At 44.4% G+C, this 22,180-nt stretch overlaps 1 protein-coding gene across 3 annotated transcripts in view; it reads left to right on the forward strand.

The window, feature by feature from the left end:
* Window positions 1-577: 577 nt before the first annotated feature.
* camkk1a (calcium/calmodulin-dependent protein kinase kinase 1, alpha a) overlaps window positions 578-22,180 on the forward strand; it is a 52,670-nt gene continuing 31,067 nt past the window's right edge. For 2 of the 3 annotated variants that reach the window (XM_085288113.1, XM_085288115.1), the window contains exons 1-2: window positions 578-1,212; window positions 18,543-18,944. In XM_085288113.1, coding sequence (XP_085144239.1) covers window positions 18,657-18,944 — 288 coding nt within the window. In that variant the 5' untranslated portion in view covers window positions 578-1,212; window positions 18,543-18,656. Of the gene's footprint in view, window positions 1,213-18,516; window positions 18,945-22,180 lie in introns of those variants that run through there. The other variant, XM_085288114.1, reaches the window with a different exon arrangement.

Here is a 22,180-nt window from a genome sequence, read left to right on the forward strand (position 1 = left end):
TGGACATTTTTATCAGTCTCGAAAATCCCCACGGACAGAACGTGAAAAGAGGACATGTCCGGGGGAAAGAGGACGGTTGGTCAGCCTATATTAACTGAAAACTTGACATAGTTCACCACTGTGTGCAGTGCGTCTTTTTTTTTAGTTGAGGAAACTGGACAAGTAGAGGAAGAAAAAGAAGAAGTGGCAAACCTTAAAAAACCCTCTTTAACAGTGTCTGCAAGCCACGTCCTTAAGAAATGGGGAAAACATCCGGTAAAAACCCGGACACAGAGCCTGAGAGCATCCAGTCCTTCAGCTGATCACCTGCTGTTCACTGAAGTGCTCTTAGTGATAGGGAGGCATTTATTTCATAGAATCAGCCAAAGAAATGCGAAGAGCTGGATGTTTTACCAGCATCCGGTGGAAAATGTGGGCCAGCAATTAGACTGTTTCACCGACTGCTTCTCTTATCTCCACTAATGAGTCAGACCTTCCCTGAATTTTGTTTCTGGGGAAACGAAGCAGGATGGCCAGCAGAGGCGCTAATCACACTGCTGTACACACAGTGTTAGATGGATGGATGATTATGGCAGCTCCACATCTGTGCTTATAAACCCGGTGATCTAATCCGGGACACACATGACGCTTTATTCTATAACGCCAGGAGTCTGGCTGCTTTGTGTGAGGTGAATAGTGACCAGTAGCGCCAGTATCGGAGTTTTCCACGGCCGTCGGCACCGACTGGCCACGCTGCGGGAACAGGGCGGATCTTAGGACCCGTGCTTTCATTCCTCGTCGAATAACAAAAAGTTAGGGGGGCGCTCGGCGTGCTGTGGACGTGCTACACAGCAGTCAGAGTGTGTCAAAGTGTCTGTGGTCAGCCCCTTTGCTGCTGTGCTCCCATTGCAGTGGTGCAGCAGCAGTCAGCTGCAGGGCTGCGTGTGTGTTTGTGTGCGCGATCTGCCGCGGGGTGTCTTCACTACTCTGTGGCTGCACTGTAAACAAACCGAGGCGAGTGTAGGCTGGTCCGCCCGTGCTTTCCGGAAACGATGGTGCAAAACACGGGACACACCTCGGGTCAGCAGCCACACGCAGAAGCCCGACGAGGTGCCCGTCTGTGAACAAAAGGCAGCGAAGAGAGCGACTCGAACAGGCACCGCGCGTCCGAGCGGGACAACCCTCTGAATCCGGGGCTCGAGCACGCACCAGCGCTCTTTTTCTGTTTTGTGGGTAAGTGAAACTTTTTCCTCTAAATCCTCGCGTGGTGTGTTCCCGTCGGGTTTCAGGGCAGTCGCCGTGGTGTAACACAGGTACGCTGGTGTTGTTGTGCAATGCAGATGGAGCTCCCCGCACGTGCTTTCTGACCGTGTTTTAATGATGTTCAGTGGATCGCTCGCGTGGGTCACTGCAGTTTGTTGCACTGAATTTTAAGCGCTTTTGCGCCCTCGAGCTGGAAGCTGCACCGAAACGCAACGTTGCGTGACGTGCCGCTTATTTATGTCACGCACCTGGCAGAACATGATGTGGCCTTGCACCAGACACACGACGTTTGTCAAGAATCTAACTGTGCAAACCAGAAACTTAGATTCCAGGGTTACTGTGGAGGGCCCGGTTTTAGCCCAGTTCCACACTGGTATGTCTCATGCGATCACAGATTTCCCTCTGTGAGCCACAAGCTGTAATTATTTATTGATTAGAGAGCCAGCAGAAGATGAATCCTCGAAATGAACACGTGTGAGTTTGAAGTCCTCATTTGTGGAATTTAAGGACTAAATTTCACTGCTTGCAGCCTCTCAAATACGAGGATCATATGTTAGAATTCAAATGTCATTGAAAGGACAAGCTGACTAAATGTGAACTTTGTCCTGCGGTTAATGATATAGTTGCAACGAACGGTGCTCAGCAGGGCACGTCTGCGTGGATGAGACAGGACCCCACTGTCAGAAGATCTCATTTTAAGATCATTAAAAGATTTCAATCTCACCTGTAGCTCAGAGTTAAACTTCTCCCAGTTTTGTTGGGTGTGATTGAAGGAGCTTCCAACTGGAGCGCAGAACACTTTGCATTGACAAATTATGAGGTGGGAAATCATCTACTCAACCAGAGCTGAGGAACTTTGAGCTACACAGAGACTGGGCTTTCTAGACACATTCATTTTGACCTGCCTGCACTCGGTGTGACTGTCGTACCAGCTCATAAGGCTTGTTCTGAGATCTTATCCCTAACAGCAGGGAGCCACTCGGCTTGCCCGGAGAAGGACTGTTTGCTCTCACGCTTTGAGGCACGCACCTGAATTTTTGAAGTCGCTTGAAGGATAGCTTCCAAATGAACAGACTCATTCGGTGGTACACCTTGGAAAAACAATCAGCGAGTGGCTGAATGACACACAAATAGTTGCAGAGTCGTCTCTGACTTCCTTCCTAACCCCAGCCTAAACAATTAGTCAGGCATGGTGATTACTCAGCGCAGAGAAAACCAGTTTCTGTTTGGCTTGGTCGACACTATGATGACTTGAATCCCCGCAGGCACAGTAACTAAAGTGACTTCAGCTGAACTGGCCGGAGGCTCTGTTGCAGCGGTGCTGACGTATTGCGAGTTTGGTTCCTGAGCAGCTCAGCTTCCCTCTTTTGGGCTTATTTAGTGTTTGTTTTTCTATGCAGCACTTTTTGCACTGGATCCCAGGAATGGAAGCTGGAAACAGCTTTTTAAATGGTTCTCCAGTTTGAACAAAACATGTGCACAGGTGATGGCTGCATTTTGGTCTTTGTCATGTGCCCAAAAATGAGCCAAGCATTGCCAAGAGTTGTTTGTTTAGAAGCATATTGCAGATATATTTTGATTAAAACAAGATCTTATTTCATTATTTGCTTTTGCATGGATTGCTTCGGTTTTCCTTGCACGCTGCTTTTTTCCCCACTGAAGGTGCCGATGGCTTAAACTGGAACCATAGCAGAGACACAGCTCAGTGACTAAAAAGGAGGACATGTCAACAGCTCCCAGCTCCTTCAGCCCCTCTGGGAAATTACTTGCATGAGGCTGGGAGGAGAAAGAGATATGTATTTTTTGTGTATGTGTGTGTGTGTGTGTGTTACCATTAGTGTTTTAAATAAATCTTAAAAAGATTTACATAAAGGCCTGAACATCGTTCTGCGTCGCTCTGTGACTGCTCGCAGCTGGTTGGAGATGACGACCACTTGACCCTGCAGCTCGTCATTTTGGATCTTTTGTGGTCATTAAGTGTCTGTAGAGCTTCAAGTAGCATCGTTTGATCAAATCAAGGCCTTTCTGTTTGTTTGCATGGTGGTGTGTCTGCTGCTCACTGTAAGAGAGCCCGGTGATCATCATCAGGTGGAGATGAGCTACACCTCTACATGTTTGTGTGTGTCAGCCATGAAGGTTCACAGATTTGGATCCAAATGGAAATCTGTGCCTGACCTTTGACCTGGACTGGTGAGACATTATTCTTGGGATTTGATGCTTTGATATTCAAATAAAGCCTCTATGTAATACACGAAGAAGTTCAGTTACACACAGCCTTTGTTCTTGGGTTGTTGGGTCTTTTAGGAGACATCAGCCATAATGAGTCATTTTGCAGGAGATGGAGCTGTATAAATACTGTCACAGATGGTGACAGTAGTCTTCCTCACCAGAGATATAAGACAACTCATTACGTGCATCTCAAGTGTGTTTTCCAGTCTGGAGAGTGACGCTCAGGCCTATTTGTATCCACGCCAAAGAGCGCTTTATTTGATGTCTCGCAGGCTTTCATGTTACAGCTGTGAGGAGCGAGCAGCAGCTGTACTCGCTGTAGTGATTCTGCCTCCTTTGTAGAAGCTCCCGGTGTAATGTTGCAGAGTTTCACTCTGTCAGAACGACTCTAGCGGTGTAGGATGAATAGACGCATGAAGTAATTGTAACAGGTGAGCTCTCCAACAGGGCTGAGATGACCGAGTTAAAGCAGGTTAAGACGAGTCTGTGTCCCGCTCTGTTTTATGTATTGTTTCCTGTTCCTGTTGATGGTGCTTTCTGGATATTGGTCACTTATCAGCGCGGTACAACGCAGGGCGTGGTCTATATCCTGCTAATTCATATATTGAAGATTCAACTTACAAGTCTGAACAATGAAGCCAACATGGAAACACTAATGACTGCAGTTCCTCCACAAAAAGTAAGTCAGTGCTCTCAGACTCCATGTTTAGGCTAAACTAGCAGTGAAAAACATCTTTACTTTTACTCTCTATACCTAACTGTGTATGCTGCAGTATTGTTTGGTTTGGTCAAATTGAAGTATTCAATCATATTGAAAAACAAATCGTTCCATATGCATCTTTATATGCTAAAACAGAGTAGCTCCAGCCCACAGCTTGGTACTTGCTGGGTTTGCAGTTTGTCACACAAACTAATTAGATTAAAAACGAGGAATCTCCATATTTAGGATAAGTGCTCAAAATCAGTGAATGATGACATCAAGCACAAACTTACAGGCAGCCTGAGCTACATTCTTGTGTGCCGAGCTGGGCTGCTCAGATCATGATGGTCTGCACAGAGTCAGTCAGAGAACCAAACACAGCTAACACTGAATAAAAGGGTGGGTGAGGTAAAGAGACCCCCCCCCCCCCCCCTTTTTTGCTTTATCCTCCAGATGACATTTTAAATGTCAGCCAACCTAACAGAAAGATAATTGTGAAACTTTAGGTGCAGGTAGCAAGTTGTGTTATTTTACTTTTTAGAGGCGAGAGGTGTAGAAAGTGAATCCTCATTAGTTCATTCTGCACCTGGCACGCAGCTATATCTGCATATTGGCCTTTATCATTCAAAGCACGATCAGTAAGGACTCCGGGGGTCCTCAGATCTCTCAGTTAACCTCATCCAAGTGCTAGCCTGTACTCCACCCCACTTGCACTTCTCGCTCGTTCTCATTAGTCTGTGTATGAGAGACAGCGGCACATCTTAAGACGGCCAAAATTAAAGTATTGATTAGTATGTTTCTGTGGCTTTCCTGAAGCTTTGGCTGCGTAACCACATTGTGATTTTACAGAAATCCATACGGTTCGATATAGTAGTACTCTTAGAAAGACACGTTGTTGTCAGACTGGCAGTATGACAGCAATGCAATAAATTTGTTTCCTAGAAAAATAACACAAGTAGCTCTTAAATCCCTGTAAGTTGTGTCTGTATTCATGTCCTTCTAACGTCGTTCTCTCGCACGGTCCCAGGGCCGGGGAGCTAACTGAAATAAATGTGTGGTTGAGTGTGTGCCTGCCCTCTGGAGACGCTGATCTATGCTGAAAACTCCCCTGCAAACCCCGACATCGGCTTTCCCTCTGCAGCACTGGTCACAGCGAACACCTTTGGGTTTAGCCTTACCTGCTCTGAGCACTCACCACCTGTTCCATATTTTTAGCTCACTTCATTTCCTTAAAGAGGGCCTGACAGTACACAGGGAGATACTCGTTTAAAGTGAAATGGTACAAAGATAAAAATAGTTAATGCATATCTCAAGTTATTTCAAGTGAATGCCCACACACTGGCAGAAGGTTCTGTCACCCAACCTACATGTGGCAGCTATGTGAAACATGTAGTAGTAATGAGACGGGCTTAAACAGATGGTATTGTCTTTGTTTACATCACTTTTCAAGTGATACATGGGTGGACTTGGGACCAGGTATGTTTTGCACTAAACAAGGGGGTGTTTGGCATGCTTCAGCTCCTAAATAAATGGATTGGTTCCATGTCGATATAGATGGAAGTGCCTGCTTTGCAGTCCCTGATCATTAGCGATAGCACAGTATATTAAGATACACGGTCCCAATGTGTAGTAACTGTAATCTGATTTTCAATCTTTCAAATTAAGTAATAGTGTCATTTGCACATGCTTCTGGTCATGCTATCACTGTGGCTCGTGGGATAGCAATGTCAGTCAGTCCGTCCACCACACCGGTGAAGACTGGGCTGTATTCATTCCTTTAATTATTCCTGCCTTGCTGAGGATTCAAGTGTTTGCTAATCGACGGTTGCACAGAAGTTTGGTTCAGACATTCATATCCACCGTGAGATAAATTGTATACTGTAATTCTCCCTTCCACCAAGATGCAGTACTTGGTTTACAGTTACCGTATTTTTCGGACCATAAGGCGCATTAAACAAAACCAAACAGCCAGATAAGTCAAACTTTCCTCAACTCATTCTTCTTGCTTCCTCCACTTCTGTACCATTGATTCATTAATGCTGAATCCTCTGCAGCTGTTCTATTCCCATGTTGTTGCAGTATATGAATGACTAACCTGGTATTGTGGATGGATTATCTCAGTTGTTCTCCTGACTGAAGTTTGGTCCGTTTACAGCAGGGGTGTCAAACTCAAATACACAGTGGGCCAAAATTCAAAACTGGAACAAAGTCGCGGGCTAACATTAATATTTATTGAAAAAAAAAAAATCTTCCAGATATAAGAATGAATCTTTCCTTATGGACTCAAATACGTTTTGCAGGGGCCAAATGTAATTAGGCTGCGGGCCAGAGTTTGACACCTATGGTTTACAGCATCCTGCCATGCGATTGCATTTGTCTCTAACCATCGGGAACCTTCACGTTAACTTTTATCGAGTGGAAAAAAAGTTAGCGTTCATCCTCCAGCTTCACTGTGTTTATGCTAACATAGCTGTGTCGCTAGCGATCACGTAGCACATCATTATATACCAGCTAGCCCAACTTCAGTAACCCTACAAACGTCACTGCTGTTTAGTTTCCTGTCTTCATTTATGTTGGAAGTGATAACAGAGCTGTATGTTTGAATTTTTTCAGAAATCTCTCAGTCAGAACATGCTATATCATGTTTAGGTGGAAGCTAGCGAGCTAACTTCCTGCTAACTTCCAACTCTGTTAAGTGTAATAAATTCTGTTTTCATGGATGCCTGGATGTTAAACTTAATTGTTACACCTGGTAAAGCAGCAACGCTGATGATTTTATTAAAGATGAAAGGATTTAGACAGTTTTTAACTCTCAGTGATGCTGCAGTGTTCGTTTGACTTTGGGACCTGAAATAGATGGAGTTTAGGACCCAGATTCCTCTGCGAGGCTCCTGACTACAGCCGTGATGTTCCAACAATCCATCACGCGGTGCGGCTTCATAGCTTAGCAAAGTCGTACTAAAACATTTTTGTCAGATCTTTGAGCGCCGTGTAGCACATAAAACCGGTTCGAGGTCAGTGAGCACAACCAGAATTCACACATAAGGCGCACTGATGATTTTTGAGAAAAATAAAGGATTTTAAGTGCGCCTTATAGTGTGGAAAATATTGTAATGTATCTCACAGCATGACAACATCAAAATCACAAATGAACACATTACAGAAGAAGTATACACCTTTCCTGCTGCTGTAAATTATCTGTGCAGACAGCAGTGGAGGTGGGGGCATTGCAGGTGGAGGAATCAATTCCCATGGCCATCACAGTTGTGATTTCAGCCGAGTTCTAACAAGGCAGCTTAAGATCTCCTCTGACAGTACGCTGCTCTTCAACTTCTCTATATGATGCTCTCTACTTTTTCCTGCTCTGGTGCTTTTGCTGTACTGCTGTATAAATATAATTCTGCAGGAACGATGGACCTACATGAAAGAGCTGGTAATCTTTTGATGAAAACCTGGAGGAGGAGCAGCATGTAACCCTGGGCCAGCTGACACCGGCAGAGGGAAGCCTATTTTTGTGAGAGTTGCAGAGAATTGACCAACCTCAGCTCCTCTCTCCAGGCTACTGCATCAAAATTTCTCTTTGTAGCTGGCATAAGGGTAGAGAATAGCAGACTTTTCAATGCTGCTGCTAACGTTACTTAAAAAGGAAGAGAAAGGCTTACAACCCATAGGGTTTCTTACATTTCTCGAGAATAAACTGGCTCTGATATCAGTGGGATGAAGGATGTGGCTGGCACGATGGAGTCATCACTGATTGCCATCAGCAAATGTAAAAAAGAAAGTCTTCTAAAATGTTGTTTTTATGTATATTGCCAGTTCCTTTTTTCCACTGCGAGGTTTCCTAATTACAGTGGCTGTGTGTGTTTCAGTGGCAGCTGTAACCTGCTGACAGATTCAGTTTATAAAGATATGAAGCTGAAACACTTCAGGTATGTTTGCCCAAAACTACCACTTAAAGGATTCATTGTTGAAATCGTTGCAGATGGTTCTTCTAGGTTTCGAGTTCATACCATACAACTGTGTCTTTGGTGACTTTGATTTGTCATTTCTTGTCTTTTAAATAATGTGTGTTATCTGCCAGTTTTCCACAAAGACTGAAAAATGTTGTAAAGACCCTCTCTGGGCGCGCCATGATTAAGTCATCGAGGGCTAAACATTTGCTTCCTGTCTGATATCAGCAGCTTGCTCGTGGCGCTGCCATCGCAGGCCTCTGCCTGTGACCTTTCCTCACACAAAGAACATACCCACTTGTTCCTGTAAGGATCTTCAGGCCAGCTGGGGTCGTCTTTTTTTTTTCTTCACACATCAAATGCACATTAAGAAATCTGTTCCAAAGAGATAACAGCTGAACAATTGCCTTTGTTACGATGCTTACAATCCTGTGAAGGCCATATAAGCTTGGAAAAATGTCTTTTTTCCCCCAGCGAGAATTCTCTGAAATGCATTTCACAAAGGAGCTTATTGGCAGAGAAAGCCAAACCTGGTCACAGGCTGGAACGACCGTTACTCTCAGTTACATGTCAAGTGTAATGTGCAGCTAATTGCATTTATTAGATCATTATCCACAGTTGGAGGCCATGAACGTTAAGTCATGTTGTCACTGAGACGCCTGTAATCTCCACCCGTTCACACTGTCATGCTCATTAGACCGTAAAGACACACGTGCGCGTGAAACCGTATCGATGCGACCGTGTGCCGTGTAAGGAGAACACTGTCTTCACTTAATGCGCCGCTGTCTCATCTCAGAACATCAAGCCTGCACAAGACCTCTTACAGGCTGCCGCATATGAAATTTACACACCTGACAGCCATTCACAGCACAAGCACGATAACCTTTCTGCCAAATGGAAATGTCAGTGTCTAGCTATATGCTTTGCTCTAAGGGAACAGGAGCCTGTAGTTGTGGGTGAATCAGATTACTGTCATCATTTTAATGCACATTTTTGGCCTTGCTAGCAGCGTAGCCAGACACGGCCAGACTGACATCATGTAAGTCTACGAAAACATCCAGCAAAGTTTTATTAGCTGAGAATCAAATAGCATTTTTTTGTTTGTGTTTATTGTGTTTCTAATTTCAGCTTTTGTGTTGTTTTGGTAGCCTGTCCAACCAAGTGTGCGTGTCGGTGCATGCGAGTCTCCCTTCCCTGACTTTGGTTAAACGTGGACTAACAGTTTCCTTTTCGTGTGTGTGTGTGTGTGTGTGTGTGTGTGTGTGTGTGTGTGTGTGTGACATTCTGTCTGCAAACACGAAAGCTTAAAAATGTTGAATGATTCCTGTTACAATGGTGCAGAGTGGGCTCGTGTTAAGAATCCATTCAAATGTGGTCTTCGAGGTTAACTTGATGATTTATTTTATTAAAAGCTTTGTAACCCAGAAACTACGATTCTTGTGAGTTTGCTTTGCATCCACCTAATAGACGTATTTACACGTTGCATAATTCATTTACAAGCTTCCTGAATTTTTTGGGAAAACAAAATAAACTTGTGAACAGAAACCTTTCTTACTTTCAGACATACTGCTGCTAGTCTTGCTGGACATTGCTGTTGGGCAGTCTAACATTGTATTACAGAGTGCATAAACTGATAAAAGTAAGTGAATAACGTTGCCGTATATTGTAACTGCTGATTATCTCATAGTGATACAGGTCATATGATCACTGCTGTCCCCGAAACAGCCGACCTGCTGTCAGGAAGGGTTTTCCTGTGATCGTCCTGGCACTGGGGATTTGGGTTCGGGTCCTTCCAGGCTGTAGCAGTCCATGACTTGAATGGTCTGAAGCCGTTTTAGCAGCAGGTGGAGTAAAAGCATATCAGGCAGAATTTAGGTTATCTCTTGCTCATGTCTTATGCGTTATTGACTGTAAGCTGCAGCCTCACCAGCCACTGTGCATCAGAGCGTCCCTTCCACCTGACCGCAGGGTTCCAGCAGCAATGAGAATGGATAGAGATCACCGGGATATTGTGGCTCTTTGGGGGATTTAGTGTATCACTCTCAATGGGAAGGATGGATGGCTTCTCATTCTGCAGCAACACATTAATCCTCTGCGGGTTCAAATCATCACAGATTACCAGGATCCTCTTGAGAGCCGTAAGTGGGAATTTTAAGAGTCTGCAAGAGATGGATAACACTCGGTTTGTCTTCTGTATTAACCTGCCGTCTCCGCTGGACTCAAGCCTGTGCTAACGCTTTCTAAAAGTAGGTCACCAGCTCGTAGGTTGTGCCACTGGTCAGCCTGAGCAGTGTCACGAGGACAGAGGGTGGAGCCGGCCTCACCTGAAAAGTCCTCTACAACACAACTCTGCAGATCAGGAGGGCGGGGTGGTCCCATTCCCGTCTGTCCTTATTAGAGAAACCCCTGTCGGGTAACATTTTCAAGATTCCAGGAAGGTCAGGCTTGTTGCAGGGTGCCGACTCATGAGTGTGAGCACAGGAGAAATAATTGGCTCATCCAACTTCCCTGTTTGGAGTTTCATATCCCGTGTAATCCTGGGCTTATAATGCCTGAGGTAACCAACACTGGAGAGGGTGTCCTGGATTTGTTTGGGACTGTCCCCCGGTGTATTTCTGTCCACTCACATTGATCGTCACCCGTGGATCCCAGGGGCGGAGCTTCCTGCCCATCGCATGGGTGGACAAGAACGTGTTTAACAGGTTTATGGTTCCAGCTAATTGTGTCTCGTACAGGTGCCAGATAATCCTGTGGATTGAATGAAAGAGTTCCGGGGATTAGTCTGTGCCGGGCAAACACACTGCAAAGTGTGCAGCAAGTGTCAGCACCTGTGTGCAGCTCGAGTCTGTGACTTTAGTTCACACATCTGAACTTCCTGTGCTGAACTGGATATCAGAAATATGAACCTGTGAGTCTTTGTTTGGGAGGACGTGGTCTCAAAGGTCTTTGTTTTGTGTAATAAGTTACATCCTATAGATGATGTTTGTTTATTTTTTGTCATTTTCCCATCATGTTTTTTCATCTACATACTGAACAATTTCAGTCCCCACACACAAACCTCACAGCCCTTTGGTGCTTTCACTGGTTTTAATTCATGCCTAAATGTACACTTTATTTTTTTATTTACAAACTGTAATCATTGAAGTTTTCATCAGGTCACAGTTTCTCAGGGGGGAGTGGGGTGGCTCATTGCAGCATTTGGAGCTGTGGTTTGCAGAGTACTGCTGACTCTGAGACGTGTAGGAAACTGTCATCATTAGCTGTTGTCCCCCAAGAATAAGTCGTGTTTGACATCAAAAACATTCATCAGTCATAGAGATGAGAATATCCCTTAAATGTGCCCACAGTTGTTGGCTGATTACAAAGTACTCTTGCTGTTTCCAGAGGCCCTTAAGCTGCTGCAGTGTCAGTTGATGCAGATCAGTTCCGATGATTAGACTGTCACCACCAACCTCTAGTTGCACAAAAAGTGGAACATGGGAAAAGCCAAAAAAGCCAAATTCCTTTTGTTTAGAGAGCAACCAAAGTATCCCCTAATGCTTTTTCAAAAAACAAAGTGTGTGTGTGTGTGTGCGTGTGTGTGTGTGTGTGTGTGTGCGCGCGTGTGTGTGTGTGTGTGTGTGTGTGTGTGCGCGCGCGCGCGCGCGCGTGTGCAGACACAGAAACTATGTAAAATCCACACTGTGCCATAGGCTTGCTCAAAGATTCATCAGTAGCAGCCAGTTCACCAGCCAGAGACCTCAGGGTGCTTTATATTGTAAGGGACAACAATACATACAGAGAAAAACCCAACAATCATATGACCCCCTATGAGCAAGCACTTTGGCGACAGTGGGAAGGAAAAACTCCCTTTTAACAGGAAGAAACCTCTAGCAGAACCAGGCTCAGGGAGGGGCGGGGCCATCTGCTGTGATTGGTTGGGGTGAGAGAAGGAAGACAGGATAAAGACATGCTGTGGAAGAGAGACAGAGGTTAATAACAGATATGATTCAATGCAGAGAGGTCTGTTAACACAGTGAGTGAAGAAGAAACACCCAGTGCATCATGGGAATCCCCCAGCAGCCTTTAGGAGAAAGGAAAGTTTGAAGCCTAATCTTGAAAGTAGAGATAGTGTCTGTCTCCTGAATCCAAACTGGAAGCTGGTTCCACAGAAGAGGGGCCTGAAAACTGAAGGCTCTGCCTCCCATTCTACTTTTAAATACTCTAGGAACAACAAGTAGGCCTGCAGAGCGAGAGCGAAGTGCTCTAATAGGGTGATATGTTGATGTTATCCACCCGTCCTTCATTTGAGGCAGATGAAATGTGACAGGAGAATACCTGATCAGCCTGTAGGCTCATGGATAGTAGAGCAGCAAGGGAAGAACCTCTTTAGTGTAATATGAGTTGTACTCATTTGATGTTAAGTAGATGAATGTATTGATTTGTACTTATTGCGGCCTTCTATTAAACATGGGATAAGGCCTCGTGGCAGTTAAAACCCTGGAGTAAAAATGTGTTTTCTTGTAACAAGATTCTCACTGAGTAAAATAATGGTACTAATAGAGATTTTCTTACGACCGAACCACATAAAGTCAGTTTCTTCCCGCTCACTGTTCCCAGTCCTGGATGAGGAGCACAACATTGTTGCTGTTTGAAATTGACCCGACACTAAATTGGTCACAAATTAAGACAAAATCTTGCCACAGGCGTGGTCTTCATGATATGTATGTCAGCAGCTTGGCACTGATGGCTAACTGTGACACTAATGTGCTCAAATTGTCCATTTAGTGATTTCATTTTACAAATGAAGTTAATTTGATTTCAGTGCCCTTTTAATTAGACACCCAGTTATTACTGACATTTGTCTTTTAATCAGCTTTGAATGCTTTTTAATGGTGTGAACGTTGACAATGAGCTCAGGCTAGTGTAACGCTCCTCCTAGCACTGATCTCAACTTTGATTAGGACCAGATGCTAATAGCATGTAGCAGGATCCAAAGCAGCAGCATACAAAGATGCAGCAGTCTGATGTGCACGCTGCTCTCAGCTCTGTGAGCGCAGGAGGCACCAAAGTTCAAAGAGTCAACTTGTAATTCACAGTCTGAGATAAGCCAAAGCCCGTTTCAATTGTTCTAATCAGAGAACCGACTTTGTTGTTAGTTTAGTTACAGCCAGTTCCAGTCCCGAGGCCACAGCAGGAGCACAAAACTGCTGCAGCAAAGAGAACGTGTTTGCTGCGCTGCAACAGAAAGAACTGTGTTGACCAAAGATAAATAATATCTTAGTCAGCCCACAAGTCACGGCCACAGTCGTGCTTAGTCATGCTAAAGCTTGCTAAATGAGCTTTGTGCTACAAGCCTGCTGCAGACTGTGTTACTCGGTCTCAGTGCACCAGCCTATACAGATGCTTATATATATATTTATATTGGCTTAACTCCAACAGCACACTGCCGTCCCTTTAATGTCCATTGGAGGCTCCAACAGCGAGCCGTCCCCGGTCATGTTAAAAACTGTTGCTTCCATCTAGTTTTGCTTCCTCTTGTTATGTTGCAGGCTTGCAGTTACACTTTATGTTCCATCATTACTGTATGTGCTCTTTGTTTCTCACCATACCACCGCATGGACACAGCAAACACAGCGGTGCGCGTAAAATCAAGCCGTTAATGAGTGATGCAAATGCCAAACAAGGCGAAAAAGATTGAAAGATTGTCCCCCAGTTACATTTGCGTTTTATCCTGACGTGTTAACCGAGGTTTTACTGTAGAACAGAGTGATCGATCAGTGCTCCGAGACTTGAAACCCGAGCCATGGCCCCTGTTCTCACTGTCTTCTTGTATATTGTGAGTTCTACTGTATGTGTAAAAGTGTGTTTTTCAGAAAGCAGCCTGCTGGACAGGGACCATGCTGTGTCCCTGCACTCCACAGAGACCTCAGATGAGGTAAAGAGGGGGAAATAGCAGACCCAGTACATGAAAAACAACATGTGAGCAGCTCCTTGGATGCCTTAGTTTGCTCCACATGCTGTCTTCTCTTTCTTTGAATGCAGGATTTTATTTTGACTTTGGCCTTGATGTCTGTGTTTGCCGTCTACACGAATGGCACAGGAGACAAATTGAAGGCAGGTTAAGGGTGAAAGTGGTTTGCTAATGGAAGCCAAATGGATTCATTTGTTCAGCCGTCTCCTTCCTGCTGTAACTGGCTCTGCTGAAGCTGCTTTCAGTCTAAACTGAAATGAAAGAAGGCTTTAAAACCTTTGCAGAGGATCTCAAGCTTCTTTCTGGTTTCTGTCTGTTTTTCCTATAATTGTTTACCTGATGACAAAGATACTGTTTGAGCTTTAAACATTAACATTTGCATCTGCAGCAGAGCTTTGAATGAAAGCATTGATCTCTGCAGAACATGGTACACATGTTGTTTTCATGTTGCTGTATATATGAAATTATTAACATTTTCTATAATTAAACTATTATGATTAGGAAACTGTAATGTCAATGTAGTTTTTCTTCATTTTTCTGATGAAGAATTTCATTTTAAAACATGTTCGACATTGTGAAATTTAAATATAGTACACGTAACAGGAAACTGGATGCTGACAGAAGAGTATTTGACCTTATATACGTCCAAACGCTGGATGTAACATTTTTATGTAAACTGAAGAAAACGAATGATTTGAGATGGAACGACCCTGTAACTGTTAACAAGCTGCCATGTTTACATGCACAGTGAGATTTGACAAACGTTACACTGGAAACAATCATCCGTCCAGCCCTTAGTAGCAGAAATCAACCACCTCTCTGTGGCTTGCAGCAGACTTCAGCTGTGCCAAACAAAAATCAAAGGCTCCATTTCTAAATCTTTTCCCACCCTTGAAATCACCTACATGCTGAAATTTCACTAACGGGAGTATTTTATTACAACAAACTGAAACCTGACTCTAGCAAACAGGTTTGCATCGGCTGTGCTGCATGCACGCTCCTACATGCATCGTTTCCATGCTCGGCTTGTTCACGATGTGAGCTCTGCGACGTCATCAGAGTCGCTGCTGCAGTTTGACTTTCTTTACTGAAGGATTTACAAACTGCACGCTTTGCACAGTTTTCACAATAATAGCTGGTTTAGTGGTAATCAGTACCTCATTTCATGGTGCATTCCTATTGGTTGGGAGATGCTGATCCAAAACTTCTGGTCAGAATCTGGTCCCAGGCTGTCTTTGAGCACTGCGGCCAGCTGTGAAGCTCTTGCGCTAAGCAACAAAAGACAAAGTTTTGAAGCCATGACCAAAGAGATCGGCCTGAATTTCTTTATTTGGACTGGACAGTGTCCACGCCGCTTTGTGACATCACGCTTTGAAGGAGAATTTTCAGCATGTCGTTCCTACATTGTTGCTCTCAGTATTAAAACAATAGAAACTGATGCAGCAGAACCAGATATGTCATTCTTCTTCCCCACATCTTACAGTAACTCTATACCTGCAGTATATAGACATGTCTCGTTTGCTTCCTGGGGTTCAACTTTAGCTGTGTCCGTCTTTGTGGCTTGATCATGCAGGAGAGATCGGATTTTCTTGTACCAGAGAGAAAGAATTTGCAATATTCAGAAAGATGAAATTGAAAAAATTAAATAATATGTAGGAACCTCGACCTGTCAGTGTGGCAGTCACAGCGTCTCACAGCTGTGCTGTGAAGAGGAGAACCTGTCCTCTTAAGCATTTATCTGTTGAGATGAATGAGAGGAAATATTAAACCTAACAGCATATTGTCCTGCGTTACGGAAATGTGCGGTTACCTGCCTCTGTGAACAAATAAGTCGCAGTGCAGCTAAAATGAATAACCAGACCACTGCTTCTCCTCTGCCTCCCACTTCTGCCAGGCTCACACATGCAGCGTGTTGAATGCTGCTGCAGTGGAAAGAACCCGTTTCAAGAGTGAATCACTGGCTGCGATAAGAAATAAGCAAAATATGACAGATCCTTTTTGTTTTTCTCAAATGAGTCAGGAGGCACACAATGCGTCTCCCATCTCTGCTGCCAGTTTAAAGGTTGTTTTTTCTTATCCAGTACTTGCAATTTACATAGCATGAATAATCAGCATTGGAAATATGCAAATAGAAGAGGGTAAATTCTAATGTGCAAAGTGGTCCTGACACATGCTAAATCGATATAGACGTCATTGACATTCATACTTTTGCATGAATAGTGACTGTTACAGAGGAGTCCACGTAGGGGGTCCCTAGGATCCAGTGTACTGTACTGGTGCTGCAGGGAAAAATTACTTTCCCAAACATGACTCCCAAAATGTTCCGGTCGGGTTGTTTTCTTTGGAGACCGGCTGCGATCGTCTCACTTTCCCTGAATTGTGATGAATTAGCAGGTTAGTTAAGGATGCTTTCCAATCCCCGGAGTATAAAGATGGAATAAGGCATTCAAAAACTAATCCCATTACCTGTGAATGATGTTCGTGTGGTCACGTCGTGCTGACGTGTCATCAAGCCCTCAGGTTGCTGCAGTAGCTAAAACTGCTTTAGGACGCGTGTCGCAAACCCTGACAAACAGGAAATGAACTAGTGTAACATCTCTGAAATTTAAACAAGTCTTGTATGTGCACAACTGTCTTTCCACAGCATGTCTTCATCCTGTCTTCCTTCTCTCACCCCAACCAATCACAGCAGATGGCCCCGCCCCTCCCTGATCCTGGTTCTGCCGGAGGTTTCTTCCTGTTAAAAGGGAGTTTTTCCTTCCCACTGTCGCCAAAGTGCTGCTCATAGGGGTCATATGGTGGTTGGGTACCTTACAATATAAAGCACCTGGCGCTTTGTAAATAAAGCTGCATTGAATAGACGTTAGCACTGTCAGCTCGGTAGCTAATAGCTTCTATTTGATGCAAAAGCGCCGCATCAGTCCCGTGGTAAAAAAGACCACAGGGTCTGAACCAAAGTGATGAACCAACAAAGTGATGCTGCCATCCCGCTAATTTATGCGTTAGTGCTGAGCGGCTGAAACTGAGACCTGGCAGTGGGATGACAGGAACCAGTAAGACACACCTGGACAAACTGGAACACGGTGTTATTTTTGACTATGAAGCTTCTACCTTCCTGACACACTTCAGGAATAGCATTACACGGCCCATTTACTCAACACCTCAGATGTGACTTCCTCATACTGTGTCTTTTCACAGCACACATACAGACCCAGGTGGTCCATTTAGGATGAAAGCACTCTTGATTCCTGCTGTTCATAGATGGTGTTTGACGGCTACGTGCCCTTTAGCTTCGATGGCCGGGCTAGGCGCAGAACAAAACCTGAGCCGGGTGTACTGGGGAGCTATTTTCTGTTTGCTGCTAATGGTGAGACTTTGATTAGAGATGAAAGAGGAAACGCAAAGTAAACAAATTGCACTAAAATGTGTGGTTATGCACACAAAGCATTCAGTCTTTTTTTTTGTCTGTCTTTTTGTCTGTTTGCATTTTTTGCCTGGGTCCGCCTACATGCATCTGACTGAAAGCATGAAGCATAATAAGGCTTTTCACTAACAGGGTTGGGTTTTCTAATGAAGACATTAATTTGAATTTGTAGGCTCATGAACCACCAGGCCACCCACCCGCCCACGCAGAGATGACATTTCCTCTTTGAACTGACTGATTACGTTTAAGCGTTTTTTTTGCAGCCGTGTTTCGTGCAAACCTTCAGCAGCCTCCGAAATCTTTGATAATCCGGCTCCCTTTACTAAGACTGTGAGAAGGCTTGTTTCTAAAGTTTTCAGCAGCCAAAAAGGGACTAGCATGCAGACTTTCATCGTTAATTCAAGAGGCTCAACAACAATGCTTCATTAACCATTTAGAATTAAAGCCTTTGGATTGTTTATGGCCAGTTTCCATATTGTTTCATAAATGAATTTGCATTTGGTATCAATTCATTGTAGCTCTTAATTTGTGGATAAGGTCAACAAGCTGAACCAACCACACGGGGCTGGCTGCAGCTCAGGAGGCAGAGCAGGGCTTCTGCTAGGCCAGAGTGTCCCTGTGGCAACACACGACCCCCAAGACGCTCACGCACGCATCCATCGGAGTGTGAGTGCTAGACTGAAAGCACTTGGAGGTGCTCGTGTGAATGTGGGTGTGAGGGGCAGCAGTCCGTTTAGTGTTGACCTGTCGTGCAGATCTGAATGTGTTTAACAGACAACAGTCTGCAGGTAGAAGTCAAAGGTAGAACGTGTATTCCTGTTCTGAATATATGAACATGTGATGTGACAAATGCTTATAGTTCCTTGCAAATGCTTATAGAGATGCATTTTTATTAACTCCTCTCTGCAGCATATTGGCGAATAAACAGATTGAAGATTCATTTAGCAGAGATAAATTGGAGAGTGAATCATCCTTAAAGCAAACCAGGTGCATGCATAGTGCATCTCACTGAGCTCAGTCTTTTTCCCGTCTCTGTCTTTCCAGCCGCTGAGACCCTGAGCGTTGCACGCTGGCCCAGGCCACATTGATGCTGGTGGGCACTGGCCTGTTCCTCTCCCTGCCACCTGCTTCTCCACAGCTCCCACGTCTTGAGCCATCATGGCTATGAGCCGTGACGCTGGCTGTGAGAGGCTGGACCCGAACTCTTCTACGCAGACCAGCGGTCTCACAGACATCATGGCCGCCATGACAACAAAAGACTCGGATGGCTCAGCCGCCAGCGGCGCGAAGAACGGTGGCTCCCAGCAGGACGTGGCTCAGGCCAAGTGGCCTCTTCCGACGCGGCCTCACCTGACTGGGAGGAAGCTGTCTTTGCAGGAGAGGACGCACATCTCCCCTCGCAGGCCTACTGTGGAGAGTAAACGGGTGTCCATATCTGACTCCCAGGTGAGATTGTTATCGCCTTTCAGCTTCAGTGTAAATATGTGACGTTTCCTTTCACAGCGCAGCAGTACCAGTGTGAGGTTCATTAAAGACATGAAGCTAGGTGCTAACCACCTCCTGGCCACATGCAGTCTTTTCTCCTGCCATCTACAGCTTCTGATTTGGGATAGTGGGTTTCTGACTTTGGGTGTGACAGGTGGCATCATAGCAGGGAGTGAGGTGCACGCTGACAGACGGCAGCTTGTCCTGCTCATGACAGCAGTTGTCAAAAGTAGACACCACCAGCACATCCTGTAGGATGGTGCGTCTGTTATTACAGGCGGTGTGTGAGTGCGACAGTGTTCCAGCTTTGTCCCTGAAATGTAGTCTGGACTGGTCCACGTGTGCTGTGATAATATGTTGGAGTGTTGGGGCAGGAAAAAAGAAGCAATTTTATCAGATTAGATGGACACGACGTGCTTTCAGGCCTGTGTCGTGTTGCTGAATGCACCAGAGGAGACGTAGGGTCAGCCTGGGAGCAGCTAAACATGTGACCCGTGTGTGCACTGTATGTCGAGCCTCGGCCTCAAAGACCCCACTTTTACGCTCTGTGGTTTCACATTTGTGTAGGCACGGTAAAGGCTCGTCGTGCTGTTTTACAGAAACCTTCAGGTTGCAAACGACCTGCTTCGTTGTCTTCTTCCCGGAGCTTCAGGGACATACGAGTGAGCAGCAAACCTGCAGTGATGCACACGGCTGCTGCTGCTTCACGTCTGGTACATTCAGTGCGAATGGAGAAGAGCACAAAGGTTAACTGTTACAAACAATGGAAGCTAATGAATCTGTTTAAAGTGCATGTTGTTACTATCAAAAACAGTTTTGCATCTAGTGTGTAACGACTGATTTACCGAATTATGGCTGATTTACATTTCTGTGGGGCGTCTTTGTAGCAGTCGTCCACTCGTCGGTGGAATTTATCCTTGATGCTGGTGTGGTGTGTGTTAATTATCATGTCATTGTGTACCAGTGTATCATATGTGGTGCCAGCTCCACTTCTGTAACTGGACACATACAGGAACTACTGAACAGGTAGTGAGCTGGCCAATCACAGCAGCTGCGGGCTGGGTCAGCGCGATGTGTGGCTACATTTCTGCAGAGCTGCAAGTCTGAACCAATGCTGAAGGTTAGTCGCGTGGTTTCCAACTGATTTGCAGTTACATCTCAGGTTAGAATGTAAATTTCCTGCTGAAGCATAAATTGAGCCTCACATGTCAGGAAAGTCCTGCCTCTGGGGCCACAACAGCTTTCGCTGCTTGGTGTATTTTATTAGTTGAAGTTAACAAAGTCACGTATCCTGAGGAAATGGCTGCATACATAATTGCCTGTACTAGTTAGCTTTGCATAAAATCAAGCTAGCTCTGTGTGCGTGTGCATGCGTGCGCGTGTGTCTTGAAATGTGAAAGAAAGCAGCTTAAACCTGAGTCTCTGACTAGGGCTGCTCGATTATGGCAAAAATGATAATCACGATTATTTTCACTGAAATTGAGATCACGATTATTTGACGATATTTATTTCGTCCGCCAGAGCTTATATTATTTTTTTACATGCTGTAGTGCCATTTGTGGGAGCATTTCAAGTTGCTATACATCAATACAACTGTTATAGCCCATATTTTAATAATATGTATGCATTAAGTCCATAGTAACTACATTAATTGCAAAAAAGTGCAATAAACTACAAAAAAATTGAAAATCGTTTTTGTTTACATATATTTCTACTTGGAGAAATTTAAGAGGTTTATCCCTCAAAACTTTAAATACAAAAAAGTTGCAAAAAATAGTTTACAACAACAGGAAATTTATTTTGAGTGTCTTCATAGTTTTATTTTGGAGATACAGCAATTTTTATATACTGCAGGAAAAACAAAAAACAATCCTATGATGCAAATTTGCAAAGAATGTGCATGTGCATCAAAATAAACTATTTCCAGCAGTGCAATTCGAGTTCTAAGGCCTACAAGTAAAAAACTACATTTTCCGCAAAAATGACGTCACTTGCGATAGTTCACGTTGACGTCTTTTTCAATGTGGGAAGTGTTAAGAACAGCTGATCGGATCGGCAAAGCGTGTTTCTGGAATATTATGTTTTTGTTCCTGCAAGCTCTTTTTGTGCAATTTTTGCAAAGCTATATGTGGAAGGAAACCGTGACCGAGGATAAGCTGATGGCATAAGAAGTAAGTACAACTCCTCCGGTTTCATATGGAAAAAAATTGATTGTGCTAGCTTAGCGTTCAGGTTCTACAGGGATTTAAAAATAGTTACACAAAACGAGCGTGCTGCTCTGACCGGCTTTAAAGGGTTAACAATAACAATGTATTGAATAATGACTTTAAAAAATAATATAAAATAGTGTGCAAATACTGATAACAGTGCAAATGTTTGCAATATAAGAAATAAATGAAAAATGTGAACTTTGCAGTGTTGCTCTGTGGTGCAGCTACGACACCATAGCAAAGTTTACACACTGTGTCTACTTGATCCACGTCTGACTGAACCCATAATGTTTCCACACCACTTAAGTTTTTTTTTTTTTTTACCTCTTTTCAACCAACGGCAGTCACTCTCCTCTCCAAATAACTTCTGCTTAGCTTTCCGAGCTTCCCTCGGGTCCTCTTAATTGTTGTGAGGCGTGTTCGAAATGCAGAGCAGTGCGCTTGATTTGCCACACGGAGCAGCGCGAGAGTAAAGCATGAGGGAGGGGCTAATAATCGGCTCAGTCATTTTTAATGATTGTTGAAAGCCCAGATCGTAATCGTGATTAAAATTCGATTAATTGAGCAGCCCTATCTCTGACAGCAGTGATGCTTTTGTGTCTCACAGTGTTGACTCTCATTATTTGTCACCTGTTATGATTTCGGGGCCTTTATAGTCTGTTAGACCGGCTGCCAGTGCCGTGTGGCTCTGGGTGACTCTCGAGTCTCCTCTCTGCTTTTTCCAATTCAGATTGAACATAAAATATTTATGACAGCTGCCAGTACAGGAAACCCCTCTGAATTCATCACATTGCTGCCACAGCCTCGCAGACCTGTCATTGTGTCCATTCCTATCTGCAAATGGAGTTGCATCTCCTGCACTGAACCATGAAAAAGGGCTCGTGCTGCTCGTATTTCAGCGTTCGCGCTGGATGTGCAGAACGAGGGTGGGAGAGAGGTTTGCTACGACTGGTAAAAGCAGACAGGAAGACGCAGCAAACACCTTTG

The sequence above is a fragment of the Mchenga conophoros genome, linkage group LG10 (assembly GCF_057382185.1).
Source record: "Mchenga conophoros isolate Kocher_MC1m ecotype Shallow Benthic linkage group LG10, M_conophoros_male_GT1.1, whole genome shotgun sequence".
NCBI classification, from domain to species: Eukaryota; Metazoa; Chordata; class Actinopteri; order Cichliformes; family Cichlidae; genus Mchenga; species Mchenga conophoros.